The following is a 15988-nucleotide window of genomic DNA, read 5'->3' as shown; positions in this document are numbered from 1 at the left end:
TGGATGACTTTTGGCAGAGCATCTCCTTTGACTGGCACCTCGTGTTCCATGCATAATTTTATATGAGAAACCCAGCTGAAAATGATTGAGACCCAGGTCATACCTAAATGGAACCATACCAAGAGGTCTCCTCAGATCCCCTCTATTTCCATGTCTTTTTAGGAGAATGTAACAAGAAATTGCTATGGTTCTTTGGAGGGAAGGGGAGAAATAAATGTTTTCATATGACCCTCCACTTACATTGCGGAATCATCAACATGAGTTTTTCCCTTCTCACAATGTATTTTACCACTGTGTGCCAGATTTAAAAACGGCCACCTAAGTTGATTTATCAACCTGCCACTTCCTCCTCCGAAGTTCTTTGGGATGTTTTGAAAAGTGGTGTAGCAGTCCCAATCTTGACATAATATTAAAAACACCACATCGTGTAGCATTCTGGAACCATCCAAAGAGACAGAAGGCACTCAGTTGGCCATCTAGTACAACCCTCAACATGAGCTAATTTATAGTTGGGGGGAAAATAATCATTGGAGTGGGCTCACTGGGAACCTATGGGGTGTGATGGACAGGGTACTGCACTAGGGCCAGAGAAACCTGGGCTCAATACCTGCTTGACCATAATACCCACTGGGTAGCCTTGAGCAACCCAAGGTATCTCAGTCTAGGTTATCCCGTGGGGCTGGATAAAATGGGATAACCTCACAAAGATATGCCAAGCTGAGAGCTCCATGCCTAGGCCATGTCTCCTGATTTAGCTTCTGCAGTTTTTCCCATGTGGGTTCTGCATTCCATCAGTACCAGTGTGGAATGGAACCACCAGGAAGCATCAACTATGCTTCTCTCACAAGAATCAGCCCCATGATCTGAGAAATATACCAGATGGAGGCCTCCTACTTTTCTTCTTGAAAATCTCCATGGAATGCGGTTCTGTAACGCTCCTCTGCACTTTGTTCTTACAGTTGGTTTCTCTCGTTCCTGTCCTCAGCAGTGAACGACTACATCTTTACTCTTCACACACTCTTTTAAATATCTGAAAACAGCCAGTTCTCTTCATCCTCTTTCATCAGCACCAGTGGCTTTCAAAGAGAACCCTGGAGTTCCTTGATCAGGCTAACACAGACAGCTTGCCCACTGTGAACCATTTCCCTCTGCAGTGTGTAATAACAAGGGAATCTTAGATATGTTCTAAGATATGGTGTCAGTTCACACTGGACAATGGGGTGGCTTTCCTTAGAATCTCTTACAGTGTGAGGAGTTCCGTCGTAGACAACAATGTGGCATGTTCTCTGGTGGTAGAAAGCCATTGATCTATGCTGAACATACATGTTTCGTTTAGCCATTTTTTGGGGGGGGGGGCACTCTGTCTTCCAGAAGATCCTCTCCCATCCTTGCATTTCTCTTCTGAATCCCTATTTGGTTTTTACCATCCTTCTTAAAACTCTGAAACCCAGAATGGAGCATAAAACTCCAAATCAGTGCTAAGTAGAGTAGAATTATGACTTCTTCAGTCTTGGGAAATATGTTCCTGCTGGTGCTATTCAACGAGCCCACTGGTAATTTGAGGCGTACCATCGTCATCCTGACTCAAAAGTAGGCTTTCTCAACAGGACCATTCCCTCTCCAAGACTCAGGAAGCTGTATGCGCTGCTCCTCATAAAAACCAATTCAACAAGCCAAAACCCACCTCCCCAAAAGTCAACATTGACTTCATGACGTAAGAACCATTCATGCTTGTTCACCTGTAGGCCCTATTACCAGCATTCTGGGGCTGTTGGACATGGTGGTTGTCCTTCATCTCTGTGCTTGATCCGAGAGGAGTTTGGGTGTGTATGCAAGTGATCTTCGTATGTTTTGTGCATGTGGCATGAGGAACTGGACTGCTGACGTGGGAGGGGTTGGGGTCTCCTGAGGAGACGAGAAGGCTCTCGCCATCAGAAACACAGCTGTGGTCTTGGGCAGTCCCTGCCCTTTCAGGTATATTTATAGAAGTACATATATATATATATATATTTATATATAAATACTGATGGGTCTAGAACCCATGGGATGTGGAGTGACCAGGTTGTTGATGGGGCCCCGAACCTGCAGGACAGTGAGAATAGCTCATGTCAAGAGGGTGGATAAAAGGGGGATGGGGAAGAAAGCTCATCAAGGAGCCAAGGCTGTAATAAAGGGAACAACAGAGTGAAATGGTAGACCAGAGGAGAGTGATCGGTAAAGTCTGGTCACCGCCAAGTCCTAATTAGAGTGATGAATGAAGGGGCCAGAACCCTGATTCCTGTCTCTTGGGTGTCAGGTCCAAGGATTACAGGAGGTTTTTTTTCCTAAAAAAAAAGTTTAGAGACCATGATGGGGCCAAGTGTTGCCCTCCCAGAGAGATGGTGGGGCACACCCCGCAGATCACAGTGCGCTGTGCATTCTGCATGGACAGGTCGATTAGAAAAGCTGCCCCCCTCCCCTGCCCTCACAGTCTGGTCTGGGCCTCTGGGATGTAGATCTCAATGCTGTCCGCACTCTCGGTGGCAGAGCTCTGGCGAAAAGAGGCGGCCCGCTTGGCTGCGAGGAGCCTCTTGCGGGCCTCCTGTCGTTGCCGATCCACGGAGTCCAGGGAACGGTCCTTCACCGGGTGCAGCCGGGAACGTGGTGGCTTCTTTGGTATCGGTGGAGGCACCTTCTTTTCCTCCTGCCAACAGATGCAGAGAAGACATTTAGTAGAGCGAGAGCCCTCTTCTCAGGGCACGGTAAGAGGTCTTGGGGGACCGGTGGGTGGCACCGATCCTGTACAATTCTGTACATGAAGGACAACGGTGGTGTTGATGTACCTTGCATGTACAGAGTTGTATTCTGTTAGTTGTATGGCAACGTAATTGTCATAGCATCTCACAATGCTTCCTGGAAGCTATCGTCTGGGAAGGCGTCGAGAGCAATCTCTAGCCCCACCTTCCTAGAGGATACAGAATGACTATTCAAACAGCATAAGTGGGTGCGGAAATGCCCCCTGCACATGCACAGGTGGTTGTGCTCATGCACATCCATGTCTCCATGGAAATGTGCAAGTATGAATGTCCATTGCCCATTCCCAAGATGAAGAGACTGGATCCCATGACTATCACGGATCTTTCTTGTTTCCCCCTCCCTCCTCAGAAGCCCCACCTGACCTCAGGAAAGGATTCCATGGATTGCAGGATCCATGGGGACTATAGCTACATGGATCTGGGGGGCTGCAGTAGGGAGGAGGACGGGGATGAAATCGCCTTTCCTGCCTTTTCCATCATCCCCTTATTCTTGCACCGATGATTACAGGACACTGGTGGACCTCCTGATGGCACTGGTATTTCTGGCCACTGTGTGATACAGAGTGTTGGACTGGATGGGCCTTTGGCCTGATCCAACATTGGCATCTCTTATGTTCTTATGTTCTTATTGGACCAGAACCAACGGGTTAAAATTAAATCAAAAGAGTTTTCGGCTGAACATTAGGAAGAACTTCCTGACGATTGGAGCGGTTCCTCAGTGGAACAGGCCTCCTCGGGAGGTGGTGGGCAGGGTTCCCTCTAAGCTGAGTCCCTCTAAGCTCACAGTGTTTTAGCCTCTGGCTCGCACATTTTTGTCTTAGCTTGGGAAGGAGGGCTCCAGAGTAAACTGATTTAGGCAGCAGCCCACATCAGTCGCTCACAACTTTAATGCCAGCAGCTCACAAAGTAGAATTTTTGCTCACTAGACTCTACAGCTTAGAGGGAACATTGGTGGTGGGCTCTCCTTCTTTGGAGGTTTTCAAACAGAGGCTAGATTCTATGATCCCAATGTGTGGACTGGTCCATGCACCACACGTGTGACATCAGTAGATCTTGAGTGTAAGTCTACATCTCTGTGTGAATTTAGATTTGCACAATGCTGGAATGAATGTGCAGGACTGAGTAGGAAAGTGTGTGTAAAAAATCTGAGCAAAGGTATTATTATTAGGCATTGTGTGTAGAATGCCCAGGAGATCCTAAGATTGTCTGGCAGCCAGAAGTTCTTGCTCTTTAGTGTTATGCACCACTAGGTGGCAAGCTGGACTTGTTTTTAAGGCAAGAGACATTTCAGAGGTGGTTTGCCATTGCCTGCCTCTGTGTCATGACCAGTGTTCCCTCTAAGCTGAGTGAGTGTGAGCTAGCTCAGTTTTTTTGGCCTCCAGCTCACAGAATTTTGTCTTAGCTCAGGAAGGAGGGCTCCAGAGCAAACTAATTTATGCAGTAGCCAATCACTCTCCCACAACTTTAATGCCAGTAGCCCACAAAATAGAATTTTTGCTCACAAGACTCCACAGCTTAGAGGGACCATTGGTCATGACCCTGGTATTCCTTGGAGGTCACCCTTCCAAATACTAGCCAAGGCTGACCCTGCTTAGCTTCTGAGATCTGCTGGGATTGGGCTAGCCTGGGCTATCTAGGTCAGGGCTGAGCAGTGGTGTGAAGCAGCATAAGAGTCTGAGTGTGTCAGTTTCATGTGTTCACACCACATGGCTTGTGTGGGGTATGCACATCCCATACATGTCCACACTCCCCCACTTGGACATGCAGGTGCATACCTGCAGATCTGTGAACATGCATGAACTTAGGGCCCTTTCTGTGTTCTTCGTGAGATGCTAAACTGCTCCTTACTGAGAGGGGCTGTGGGCTCAGTGATAGAGCATCTGCTTTGCATGCAGAAGTCCCAAATTCAGTCCCTGGCATCTCCAGTTAAAAAGGGATTAGGTAAGCTGGTGATGTGACAGACCTCCACCTGAGACCCCGGAGAGCCACTTCCAGAGTACACATTACAGCCTGTGATGGACTGAGGGGCTGATTCAGTATAAGGCAGCTTCACGTGTCCATGAGATGTTCTCTGTGGGCCTGGTTCTCAGTGTTTTGCAAGCTCCTGAGCAACATCAGCAAAGAGGTCTGCTTAACAGATTTGGGGTATGGAACAGCTAATGAGGGGCACGGGGAGCTGGAGTGCACAGAGTGAGCAAATGGGCTTTAATTTGGGAGAGGTAGAGTGGAAACGAGAGCACGGGTGCTGATGTTGGGTCTTGATGCTCCCTCTGCTCAAAGAATGGGGCACGACTATTATCCAGCCCTGCCAACTATGGGCACCAGCTGCAGTCCTGAATATTGGTTTCAAAGGGAGCATGAACAGCTGTGTGTGGGGGTGGGCAAGGATCTGCAGACAGAGAAAAAAGGAGCATAAAAAAAAGTGAAACAGCTCAAGCAAGATGGAAGGCACCCTCCCTCTCAATTCAGTGGGAAAAAAGGAAGCTTTGTTGCTCAGCGAGGAGTTCTTGTAACACCCCCCCCAAAAAAAAATAAAGAAGAAGAACAAAGATTCATTTAAAAAACCCAATTATTTCTGCCTGGCCAGCAACATAGGATGTGTTTTATCAGGGGGGGGGGGGGGGGAGAAACAGCTGTGATCTCTCTATCTGAATCCGTCATCCCTCTTTTATGTGCACCAAATCTCGCAGGACACTGGAGAGGAGAGGAGGCAGAACTGCAGCCAACTCAGCCAAGGAGGCAACCTTGATTGTAGCTGTGAAACTGGTGCTTCACTGCTTGCGATCTCTGGAGATGACAGCAGAGGGGTGGTGGTGTGGGTGGCATTTGCTGGGGTCCCAACAGTGCCTCAACAGTGCCACCAATTTCATCCAAGCAGGGGGGAATTCTCTTTTTACATACCCCACCTTTTCCAAGATTTTTCAAGACACCCTATTGCCTTTCCACAGGACCCCCTTCCCTCAAATCCTGGATTCAGTATGGGATGTTTGAATGAAGGCCCAAAGTTTGGATGTAAGGAGGAGTCTGGCAGTGCCATCCTAAGCAGAGTTATAATCTTCTAAATCCCCCTGAAGTCAATGAATTTAGAAAAGCCTGACTCTGCCTAGGATTGCCTTGTGAAGCAGTTAATGGCACTACCATGGAAAGGACTCTGTGAATGGAACAGATAGTGCAAATGAAGGCATTTGCTTCTGATTGTTTAATATGCATAATCTAGTCTGCTCAGAAAAAATGACTTACTCAGTACCCCGATCAAATCTTGCTCAATTTCCCTTTTCTTTCCACATACTTTCCAGCTTCCCTCCATAAGGACCAGAAACTTGCTTGATTCCCTCTCTCCTTTCTCTTATTTAAAACATTTCTACCTTCCCTTATCTCTTCAGACTCAGAGCAGGCTAACAATGCAGCGCTATGAGGCAATGGCAGAAAGCCCGATCAACAAGATTAAACAAAAAACCCCATGCTTATTAAACACACAGGATTAAAACACACACACCAATTTTATGGATTAAAAAACACAAAAAGCACACAGAACCAAAATCACACTGAATGACAAAGCACAGATTTAAAAGTTCCCAACACTTTCATTTTGCCTTTAAATCTTGGATACATTCAGGACCAGGCTGTGCGTTTGCCCTCTCTTGATGGCTACTGCCCTGTCCTCCCTCCTGAATTGGTACCCCTGGCCAAAGAGGCAATTTATTTATTTGCTCTAATTTCAGAATGCTTAGCTGGGAGACTATTTCATAGCTGACCCAACAGGTGCATCAACAGGAGGTATGGACCTCCATTTAACCATTCATCAAACTGAGATCTGACATGTCGTTCAACCTTAACCCTTCACCTTTTTCATTTCTAAAGGAGGATGGGTAGGCAGGAGCAGACCGCTGGAAGAGGTTGCTAGTTTTATAACCAGCTCTTGGAGGATGTTATAATTCAAAGGGCATATAGAAAAAAAGGGCACTTAGCTTCTATTAAAAATACACCACCACCAGAGCATGTTTCTAGCCCTCAAGGTGACCGAAAGGTAGAGTGGTTTTTTTGGTGGTTGGGGACAGGCTCCAGTGTTATTAAAGACTCTTAAATATGACTGCTTTGCTGAACTGTGAAAGGAGTGTGTCAGGTCAATGGACAAAACTGTAGCCAAGAGCAGTGCCCTTGTACTGGATGATGGAATGTACTTTGGCCAAGGGGAGCCTTGTGCCTAAGCAGCATACCAAGCCAGATGTGGACCCATGGGCTACAGGCCTCCTGCCCTTGCAGCTTTGCAACCATGCCAGCACTAGGATGCAGATCGGTAGCCCTGACCTCCATGCATGCAAGCATGCAGCAGCAGACCAGAAAAGGAAGCCATGCTCTGCTAAAAGACAGATGTTCCTGAGCAGAAGCCATAAGGGAATCTCCTCTCCATCACACAGGCATTCCCCCAGCCACCTTCCTGTGTTAACTTCACCTGGAAAAACACACATTCCTCCAGGGCCAGCCCATTCACTAGGTGAACTAGACGGTCGCCTAGGGCGGGCTGATCTTCAGGGTGCCGAACTGCGCCCAGCCCCCCCGCCAAAAGCTCTGCATCATCCTGACCCCAGCCGCCGCCTTTTTCTTTCCCCTGACCGTCCTCCCTCCTTCCGCTGGGCTGGGTAGGTGGGGATCCATCCTCTGCATGTGCTCAGAGGTGCCCCGCCAGCTCGCTTCATCACGCCCTCCCTCCTCCCTAGCGCACCCCTTCCCCCTGAGGCGTCACCACCGTGGGGGGCGGGCTACAATTCCCGGGGTCAGGCACAGGGCACCCAGCCCGTGCGCAAACTTGTCACTGCTGCCGCCACCCTCCTCCTCCTCCTCGGGCTGGCTTCGCAGAGCTGCCTGACCTGCACTCGCTTCCACTCAGTGCATGCTTGCAGAGGAACATTGGTAAGTGCAGCTAACAATTTTGCCCAGACAAAAGTGCCCAGATCCACTCCCCACAGCTGGGACTGCACCCCCTCCCCCTGCCCCTTGGCTCAGGCTGCAACCTCAGCTGGCTGCTTTCCCTGGCAGCCAGCAGCCTGAGGTAAACCCCCCCCCCCCCGGGGGCTTTATGGGGATTTGTGTCTCTGAGCAGCCTCTCTCTCCTTTGCCTGCAGCACTGAAAGGGTTAAAGTGAGTGCGCTGCATGCATTGCTAGAGGGGCAGAGCAAGGAGAGGGTTGAGAGGAGGAGGTCGGCCGAGCAAGGAGGGGGTTGAGAGGAGGAGGTCTTTTTTTTGGAGGGGGGAGGCTTTGCAATTGCCTGGTCAAAGAGACCAAGGAGGTCTTCAGCCAGATCTGCAATGGGAGCAAAAGAGCCTTGCAGCCGGATGCCCAGAAGGTTTACTCACAAGTAAGATCCTTCCTCACTGAATGGCCACTGGAGACCAGTGTGCCCTCTAAGCTGTGGAGCTTTGAGAGCAAAAATTCTGCTTTGTGAGCTCCTGGCATTAAAATTGTGAGCCAGCGATTTGGCTACTGCATAAATTAGTTTGCCCTGGAGCCGAAATGGAAACGAAATCCTGGAAAGACCAAAGTGATGCCGGTTGGAAAGGTGGAGGTTGTGAAGGACGTCCCCCCCCCCCCCCGCTTTCCATGGAGAGTTCGGCTGACCCCTGCAGATTCACTTAAGAACCTCAGGGGTTTTACTGGATCCAACAGGATTGCTGGAGAAGCAACTTAATGTGGTTGCTCCTACTTGGCCCTGTAAACTTCCAGGCTTTGGAAAGAGGGTGGGCAGATCTCTCCAAACAAGAAAACAAATGTTGGGTTCTAGGATGTTAGGGGGTGGGGGACAAAAACAGAATGCCAAAGGAGGGCAGCGCGTTGCAGGAGGGGAGGGAGGGGGTGGCCATGGGGTGGGCTGAAGCCCTGAAAGTTGGGGAAACCCCACCCAGACCAGTGTGCACACGAAAGCTAATACCTTGAATAAAACTGTGTTGGTCTTAAAGATGCCACTGGACTCGAACTTTTGTTCTGCCAACACAGCTACCCACTTGAACTGAAAAACATCTGAAGACAGGCAAAACTGTTTAAAATGACTGAAGGTGGCATGAAAATGCCCCTGTTATACAAAAATTTTCTGCCCCCCTCAGGCTTTCTTTCTTTCTTAAGTAATTTGATTTCTTGAACCCACAATCCATTCCTTGGGAATAAAACTGGGCATTACCATCCTGGATCAGATGATTACAATCAGTTCCAAATTGTGTGCCAAGATTTCCTAGCATACTGAGAGGGAATTAATTTAAGGGGCCCCATGGGTTCATAGTACCCACCTACAGAAGAGGCTTTCTATTGCATCTCAGCATGATTTGAGACCCAGACCTTGCCTCCTTCAAACCAGTCAACCTCTACTAGGGAGGGGGGTAGGTAATTCCATTGTCTCTCAGCATAGGGTGCGATTGGAAATCAGAAACAGCACGGGGTGGGGGGTGGAGCGCAAGAAGGTATCCTCGCCTAGTGTGCAAAAACACCTGGGGCCGGCCCTGCATTCCTCTCCAGCCTAGGACAAAGAGATGTGCTCTGCATAAGACAATAAGCAGTGATCCAGCCTTCCTGCTACCCATCAAGATAACGCAGCAGTCAAGCATCCAGTCATTAAGCCAAAGCAGTGGACCTGCAACATGATTGATTCTCTTCATTCTCTCCTTTGTTCCCCCCTTTCCTCAGAGGTGTCCCTCTCTGCCGACCATTAAGTTTACAATTGCCCATCCACTAATCCCTTTATGCCCAATTCAGAATTTAAGTTTTTAAAATATTTCCTGGGGACCAGGTGACCACATGACCCTTTCTGCCTCAGATCACATTTTTAGGTATTTAAGGAAAGCCCTCCCTGGGCACGCTCTCTTGCTTCTTTCTCTCCTGACCCCACTCTACCTTGTTGGTTCCATTCTCGGCCAGTTTGGAATCAGTCCATATGTGTTGCTGGTCAACTCACGAGCCCTTTTCCCTTATTGTGTTATTCTTCACTGCATGATCCAAGCGTCTTGCCAGACAGGTAAAGTATCACCCAACCAATGATATTTCCTGCTCATGCAAATTTCTCTATACTTTCTAATCTGTATTCTTAGCCCTGTATTGCATGTGTGAGTGTTTGATTTTCTGTTTGTATGCTAGAAAACCCTTTAGTAAAGAAATGATTGTTTTATTTTTAAAATTTTTTAACGAAATGCAACAAAACAGTAGGGACAAAAAAACGCATTACAGTCAAAGACCAGTATATAGGATGAAAACAGAAATATAAAATCCAAGAAATAAGGAAGAAACAAAATACCCCAACACATTCCACAATTAAACTTCACATCCGTCAAATTTAACCCAGTGTGCTTCAGCCCTCTACATGAACAAAAATGGTGATTGAGCCTAAGGAAGTCATAAATTGCCCTGTTAGCATCTCTGTGATGTTTTTTATGTGAATAAGTAGCTAAAAACGGACCCAAGGGATGTAGGAAGCCTTTGGTGGGAGAATGTCATTTTCTGACATATATTGAAGAGCCCTTGACCAGACTGCGACAAACCGATCATAACCTTTAGATGTGTCCATAGCCGGATTTTGTGTGAGTTTTTCTAAAATAAATTGATCCCCAATTTTTTCAAACCAGGTTTGAGTCGAGGGAGGCGAACTGGCTTTCCAGGCAGAAGCTGTGGCTAGTCTTGCAGCTGCTAAAAGTTTGGAAATGAGTTCCTTCTGGGCCTTGGTAGCGGTAGTCAAGTCAAGCAAATCAAGAAGTGCAAGTTTGGGAGAGATCGGTAACGTTTGTGAAGTGATCTCATTTATTTTCCCAGTAACCTCCACCCAGAAAGCATGTATGATCGGGCAATCCCACCAGCAGTGAAAATGTGACCCTATGTTTCCACACTTCTTCCAACAGCGTGGGCTCACTGTTGGATTCATCTTATTTAGTTTTTCTGGTGTGTAATACCACCTAGTGACCAGCTTAAAAAATTGTAAGCGGATAGTAAAGTTTCTGGAATGATTGGTTGGCGAGCTCCAGATTTCAGTCCACACTTGATCCGGTATATTTGTCATTAGGTCTTCCTGCCAGCGAAGTTGATGCCTTTGAGGTGACTGCATTTCTGCCCCCTGCTTTATTAATCCAGCCTCAGTGTCTATTCCTGGGTCCTGGGAACTCTAACTCTTATAAACACAGCTTATGATCCTATAATTAATTAACTAATGCCTTTTCGTCCTTTAATACTGTCAAGCTCAGTCTGTTTCCAGGGGCAGCCCCACCCATGGCCGTGGCGACTGCTGCTGTGAGGTGGTCAGCAGCGGGATTAGAGAGGCTGAAAAGGAGTGGCTGTGATGTGGCCTCAGATAGGCAGAGGACAGGTTTGACTTCACCCTCTAGATCCTTCTCCTAGTGTGCCTAGGACACCTCCCATTCCATCCTCTCTCTCTGTCAACTCGTGCCACTCCCAGGCTCGCTCTTCCTCCCCAGCCTGCTCGCTTTCCCCTCTTTTTATTCCCCCCTCTTGCTCCCAGTGCTCCCCACCCCTCTCTCCCCTTTCTGGCCCCGCCCCCTGTAATAAGTCTGAACGCTGTCCTGGCGCTTTGGGCGAGGTTGCCACTGTGTCAACGGTGGCTCTGTCGGCCTCCGGGCAGTACTGTGGACACCGTTGCACGGGGCATGAGCGATCACCACACCGGCCCTCAGTTCACTCCCGGCGGCACCTGAGTCGCACTCCTTGGGGCTGAAGCTGTGAGGTGCATGCCATTGGGGCCGTGCGCGGCCGGTGACGCCTGCTCCTCCTCTTCCTGGGCTGCTGTTTGGCATTGCAGTCCGGGTCTCCTGCTGCGGGCCGCCAAGTCTCGGTCCTGCTGGTGGTCCAGCCGCCGGGCTGCCCTGATGGTCCTCAGGTGAGTGGAGTGGCCGGGGTGGGTCTGGAGGTGGCGGCGTTCATCCCAGAGCCGCGGAACCAGGACACCCCCCCCTCCTTAAGTCGGTTGCCTCCAGATCGTCCTCAAATAGGCGGGACAGACAGTCAGCCACTTGGTGGTCTGTGCCCACTTGATGCTGCACTTTAAAATGAAATGGTAACAATGAGAGGTACCAGCAGAGGATCCGCGGATTGGAATCTTTCATCCTGGCCAGCCACAGAAGGGGGGCGTGATCCATGACCAGGTGGAAGGGATTATTGGCCAGATAATAGTGTAAGGCTCCCACTGCCCGTTTGATGGCCAGGGCCTCTTTTTCTACTGTATAATAGTTGCGTTCTGGTGGGTAGAGCTTTAAAAGAATGGGATGCTCTAGGCCGTTGACCGTCTGGGCGAGCATTGCTCCGAGGCCTGTCCCAGACGCATCGATGTATAGTATGAAGGGCTTCTGGAAATCGGGGTTACGGAGCACGGGGTCCTTAGAGAGGCAGGTGCGCAGTGCCTAAAAGGCAGAGTCCTCTGCTGGGCCCCAGAACAGTTGGTTTGGGCGGGTTTTCTGTAGGCAGTCGGTGAGTGAACTTGCCCAAGAGGCGAAGTCGGGAATGAACCGGGTATAATAGCCAATGAACCCCAGAAACCGGCAGAGCTGCCATTTCGTGCGGAAGCGGGGTTGATTCTCCAAGGTGACTACTTTGTCAGGAAGCGGTTTTAGTGCCCTGCATCCCACGATGTACCCCAGGTATTTCAGCTCCTAAAATCCTAACCGGCTTTTGCAGGGGTTGGCGGTCAAGCCAACCTCTCCGAGTGCTCGGAATACCTGTCTGAGGTGTGACAGGTGGGTGTTCCAATCTGGACTGCAAACTATAATATCATTGATATATGCCTGAGCGAAATCTCAACATTGCATCAATGCCTGATCCACCAGCCGTTGAAACGTTGCTGCGGCACCATGAAGCCCGAAGGGCATTCGCTTAAACTGGAATAAGCCCTGTGTGGTAGCAAAGGCCGTCTTTTCTTGGTCTGGGACGTGGACAAGTACCTGCCAGTACCCCTTTGTGGGGTCTAGCGCTGATAGGTACTTGGCCGTGCCGAGTTGGTTAACTAGCAGGTTCGCCCGTGGCATGGGGTAGGTGTCGAACTGTGCCAATTTATTCACTGCCCGATAGTCAATGCAGAAGCGCATACCTGTTGTCAGGCTTTGGGACGAGTACTATTGGACTCCGTCACATGCTCCAGGAGGGCTCAATGATATCTAGCCATTGCATTACTTCCACCTCTTGCAGTTTTGTAGCTTGGGTGCCACGGGTCGCCAAGGGATGCATGCCACTTGACCCGGAGCTGTGGAAATGCGATGGACCGCAAAGTGCGTGCATCTGGGGGTCATGGAGAACACTCCAGGGCAGTTGCGCAAGACCCACTGTAGGTCTTGTTGCTGTGCCTGGGTGAGGGCTGCGTCCAACACGGGTTCTGCGGAGGACATTGTGGGGTCATGCCATGGGGGAATGCTGTCTGGCAGATATTTGGGGTCCTCAGCTAAATCTGCATAATCAACCGGGGCGTTCCGGCTGTGCCATTCCCTCAGGTCATTCACATGAATAGGCTTCCGTTGTTGTGGGCGGGGCCCGTATTGAATTTCGTATGTCAGGGGGCCCAGGACCTGAACAATGGGGAAGGGTCTGTGCCAGGGGTCACCTTGGGATAGGGCCATGACTGCCCAGAAACGAGCACTCTGTCCCCGACTTGAAACATGCGTAGTTGCGTCCCGATGTCATACCGCTGCTTCTGAGTGTCCTGTGCCCGGGCTTCCCGTTGAAGTGTGTCTAAGTGTTCCCTCAACCTATGGACATACTCAAAGGGGGCCTCTTCCCCCTCATTTGCTGCTTCCGGCCGTTGGCCGTCCATTGCTTTGAGGATGCCCATAGGCTGACGCCCATATAGGAACTCGAATGGGGAGAAACTTGTTGAGACCTGCGGTGTCTCCCTCAGTGCGAACAAGATGTGGTCGACATAGAGGTCTCAGGCGGTGGGGCATTTGTAAGCCGTCTTCCACAACATGTTTTTCAGGATTTGATTGAGTTGTTCCACCAACCCATCCATCTGGGGATGGTGGACAGCTGTGAACACCTGACGAATCTGGAGCATATGACACACTTGTTTCATGAGCTGAGTGGTAAACGGGGATCCTCAGTCGGTCAAAATCTCCTGGGGAAGACTGACCATGGCAAAGTACTTCATGAGGGCACGGGCTACGCCGGCACTTTTCAAACTGGGGAGGGGAATGGCCTCTGGAAAGCACGTCATATAGTCCATGATGACCAATAAGTAGCGCGCCCCTCGCGGGGTGCGGGGCAGAGGCCCCACAAAGTCCATGGCCACTCGTTTGAATGGCGTCCCCTGCACAGACAGGGGCGAGAGTGGTGCTCGTGCCTCAGCCCGTGTCGTCAGCTGCTGAAACACATCACAGGACCTACAGTATTCCTTCACGTCACGGGCAACTGCCGGCCGAAAGAAGTGGGCGAGCGTGTTCTTAACCCCTTGGTGGCCTGCCCAGGGGTGGTCATGCGCTGCCTGTAAGACGGTGGCCATGTAGGCATGGGGCACCAACAATTGCCTATAGGGACCCACCCACCCTTTCACCTCTCAGAACCACACTCCCCCCTCCTGGATGACAACCGTTGGCTGAACTGGGGTTCCATCACCTGCCCCTCGCTTACTGCTATGCGTTGTTGCAAGCCCTCTAGCACTTCATCCAAGCTCTGGTCATGGCTGTACCGGAGGTCGCGGGCCTATCCATCGTAGGTATCTTCCAGGACCTCCCTTGGTGCGGTAGGAGGGTTGGGCTTGTTAGCGGGGGCTGCGATCTTGTCCCCATTTGTGTCATCTGCAGCAGGGATGTCCACTGGGGGACGGGCCTCTGCCAAGGCATCTATGAAGCACGGGCCATCTCGTCCCAAAGGTTGGGAAAAGGCAAGTGGACGACCCGTGCCAGCGGTACCTCCCACCGCCTTCCCACATACACAAGCAGGACCATCACTACCGGGCAACATTCCTCATCGCCATGAAAACACACCACCGTGGCGTAAAAACACACCACCGGTGTACTACCAGTAAGCTAGTCAGCAGGAGATGAGAGCGCACCAGAGACAACGAACTCCCACTGTCTACAAGGGCCTGAAGGCTCTGGTTCCCCAGAACTACTGGGAGGAGCCAGGCCAGGGGAAGTCAGCCCACGGCTGAGGTCTGCATGGTTGCCTCATGCCCCAAGTCACATTCCATCAAGTCTCGTTTTAGGGGGCCCCACTGCCCACAGGTATAGCAGGGTCCGGGTCCACCTGGCGGGTGATTCCCTGCCGGACCCTGGACTTCGCCAGCCTTGCCTCGACCGGGAATGCCCCTTCCTAGTGGGGCAGGGATCGGCCACTGCAGCGGGGGATTGGCCCTGACAGTCCCTCCATGGGTGAGGTTGGGTTGGGCCCTCCCGTACCACCCTCCTTCATCTCCTGCTCGCGGCGAGGGTTGGCTCAGCGCCAGCTTCCCCCCCTTCTGAGGTGACCACCTTCGCCCTTCCAGCCCCCTTCGCAGCCCTCTGCGGCCTGGAAGTTTTCTCAGAGCTCTTGGACCTCGCTGAGCTTGCTGGGCTTCTAACGCGCCACCCAATGACAAACCCAAGGTGGCAGTATCTGGAGCAGCTGCTCGATAATCAACAATTCCGCCATGTGCTTGGCGTCGTCAGAGGTGGGGTTCAGCCACCGGGTGGCGGAGTCCTTCAGGGTGGTGATGACCACCCGGGGACAAGCCGTTCCTTGTATCTGGAAGGCTCAAAATAATTGCTTATGGGTCTCAGGGGTCACTTCCAGCCGGTCAAGGATGGCTGTCTTTACCTTTGTGTAATCTGTGGCCTCACTCTGTTTCAGGGCCTTTATGGCCACCTGACCCTCACCGGAGACATATGGGCCTAGGATGCGCACACATTGGTCCCGCGGCCATTGGGCGGCTTCTGCAGCCCATTCAAAGGCCACGAGGTAAGCCTCTATCTCATTGTCTAGGCCCAGCTTGGTGAGGGAAGGCCTGGGGCCCCGACCTAGCCCCCCTTGGCCCCTGGACCCGACTTGGGCTGGCCTGGTGAGCACTGCCTGCTGGAGCTCACGTATGAGGGAGGCCTGCGCCATCTGCTGCTGGTTAGGCAGGAGTTGCGCTTGGTGCTCGGCCAACCATTGGCCGAACTGGGAGAAGTCCATGCTGGGGTTGGGTTGTTCTGCTGTCGGTGGGCGAACCTTAACCGAGTCCTGGCTAGTGTTGGACCCTTCTGAC

General features: G+C 50.9%; 1 protein-coding gene across 1 annotated transcript in view; it reads right to left on the bottom strand.

Moving 5' to 3' along the window:
* Nucleotides 1-2464: 2464 nt before the first annotated feature.
* Nucleotides 2465-15988, bottom strand: part of DLGAP3 (discs large homolog associated protein 3) — a 67941-nt gene continuing 54417 nt past the window's right edge. The window contains exon 10 of the mRNA XM_015423821.1: nucleotides 2465-2683. Within this exon, the coding sequence (XP_015279307.1) occupies nucleotides 2465-2683 (219 nt within the window). The remainder of the gene's footprint in view (nucleotides 2684-15988) is intronic.

The sequence above is a fragment of the Gekko japonicus genome, unplaced genomic scaffold, assembly GCF_001447785.1.
Source record: "Gekko japonicus isolate JY-2015 unplaced genomic scaffold, Gekko_japonicus_V1.1 scaffold180, whole genome shotgun sequence".
Lineage (NCBI taxonomy): Eukaryota > Metazoa > Chordata > Lepidosauria > Squamata > Gekkonidae > Gekko > Gekko japonicus.
This window is presented reverse-complemented; position numbering and strand designations above follow the sequence as displayed.